Genomic DNA, 2,162 nt, shown 5'->3' on the forward strand with positions numbered 1-2,162 from the left:
TGTCTGAATACAGCAAGCATTTTCGATGAAACCTAAATCCTGATTTTATTGATCAGAATTGACTAAATTGGGTTATTTTTCCCCCAATTGAAACCTAGAAAATTGCAAAATTTATTTCAATAAGGGAAACCTGCAAAACACTTTTAAAGTTCTGGATCTAGATTAATTTATGCATCCATTTCCAGAAATAAATCTGACTACTTTATTTGTTACATTAAAGTATTCAGTGCTTAGTTTATTGTTGAACAGGTAAAGGAAAAATGTTTTTGGCCCTCAAGTCCTTCTGACTTTATGATTTTGGCTCATGTTGCAAAAAGTTTGGACACCCCTGTGTTATAACCAGTACTTCCAGTAAAATTAGTCATTTAGACATAAAAAAAAAAGTTGGCAAAGTTGTCTAAAATGTTATAGTGTGACAGGAGCTTAAAAGGCTTAAGATGCACTTAGTCCTGTCATAAAACAATTTCAGATAACTGGAATGTAAGTGTAGTGAAGCAAAATAAATGTAATATCTGCCTGCCATACAATGAGCTCCTGCTGCTGAACTTATCAGCTGCTGCTCTCTGAGCAGAACTGTTACATTAACAAGATGGATTTATGACTGAACGAACATCCACATCTTTTTATCATCTCTGTGGGTAACAATACATTAAAAACACGTTTTTTCTTCGACAACTTGGGTTTAAAAAACTACGGTTGTTAAAGCTTCGCTCTGCTTGACGTGCAGCGGGAGGGAGGAGGAAATGATCCTGTGACACGACATAACTTTTCTACAGCAGGAGGGGGACATTTTGAGGATTTAAATACTACGTTTCTTCATTTATTTTCAGAGTATTTCAAACTGCTCCTGCTCAGCTGTCTCTGCACTCACAGCCCTTACACTTTATTATATATTTTGTTATCTGCTTTGACTTGCTTTAAAAACAAACGTCAAAAGTTTTTCTTTTACAGATTTGTTGTAATGTATTTACAGATTTGCAACAATCCCATTGTACAGTTTGTTTACGTTTTGATTCAACTGCCTGTCGTTTGAACTGTGTTTGGTGGATGTAAATATACAAACATACAAGATTCTTAGCTTTATATTGATACCAAACACGTCAAGTTTCAACTTACAGACCTTAAGTTAAACAAAGTTAAAAGAAATAGAAAAGAGGAAATGCAGTTTTGGAGGCTCAAGAGGTTAATATAAAAACTTGTGTGTGAGAGGCTGAAGTTCTCCAATCGGCCACACGGAGGCAGTAAAGTCACGCTCACCTCTTCGTCGCTGTGCCTGATGATTGGCAGGTAGAAGAACTGGCTGCCGTGCTCTTTGGGCAGGATGGAATTGATGCCGGCGGTGTGTGGTCCGGTCAGCTGCTCGTTCACAGTCAGATTATCTGCTGATGGTTCAAATGAAAAACTGTWAGAATCTCTGAAACACAAAACTTCAGGTGAAACTTTTCTGCCCAGCACACCGTTTAAGTCCAGGAAGAGGACAGGAATGTGAGCTTCCATCCCTGCAGGCGGAGTCCTGCGAGCAGATTATTACAGTTAAAAGTGAAAAAGAGTCACAAGCGTTTGTGTTTTTCTGTTCATCCCCTCACCAGTCTGCAGGAGCGCCCGGGATGCCGCTGCTCGGCGCCGGCACCAGCACGGCGTTCCTCTCCTCGGTCAGGCCGACCCACTGCTCCACCAGCCGGGCTTCTCGCTCCATGTCCTCCTCGGACTTCTCTGCTCACATGCAGAGGGGAAGACCGCTTTCATCACAACAAGCCTGACTGCTTCCTGTCAGCCACACGGAGAGGGGGTGGGGCTAAATATCTCACCGTGTTTGTGGATGATTCTCTTGATTTGTTCGTCCAGATACTCCCGACGTTTGATGAGAGCGTCTGACCAGCGCTCCCTGAGGCAGTTCAGATCCTCTTCCTGTAACAAACAGGGTCAGGGGGTCAAGTCATAACCATATATACACTCACCGGCCACTTTATTAGGTACACCACGCCAGTAACGGGTTGGTCCCCCTTTTGCCTTCAGAACTGCCTCAATTCTTCGTGGCATAGATTCAACAAGGTGCTGGAAGCATTCCAGCACCTCCAGACCAAAATCCAGAGATTTTGGTCCATATTGACATGATGGCATCACACAGTTGCCGCAGATTTGTCGGCTGCACATCCATGATG

At 42.5% G+C, this 2,162-nt stretch overlaps 1 protein-coding gene across 1 annotated transcript in view; it reads right to left on the reverse strand.

Annotated features, from left to right (window-relative positions):
- kif13a (kinesin family member 13A) overlaps nucleotides 1-2,162 on the reverse strand; it is a gene marked incomplete in the record, with an annotated part of 62,538 nt that overhangs the window by 11,473 nt on the left and 48,903 nt on the right. The window contains 4 exon segments of the mRNA XM_014008778.1: nucleotides 1,258-1,382; nucleotides 1,458-1,513; nucleotides 1,587-1,713; nucleotides 1,809-1,908. Coding sequence (XP_013864232.1) covers nucleotides 1,258-1,382; nucleotides 1,458-1,513; nucleotides 1,587-1,713; nucleotides 1,809-1,908 — 408 coding nt within the window.

The sequence above is a fragment of the Austrofundulus limnaeus genome, unplaced genomic scaffold, assembly GCF_001266775.1.
Source record: "Austrofundulus limnaeus strain Quisiro unplaced genomic scaffold, Austrofundulus_limnaeus-1.0 Scaffold52, whole genome shotgun sequence".
NCBI classification, from domain to species: Eukaryota; Metazoa; Chordata; class Actinopteri; order Cyprinodontiformes; family Rivulidae; genus Austrofundulus; species Austrofundulus limnaeus.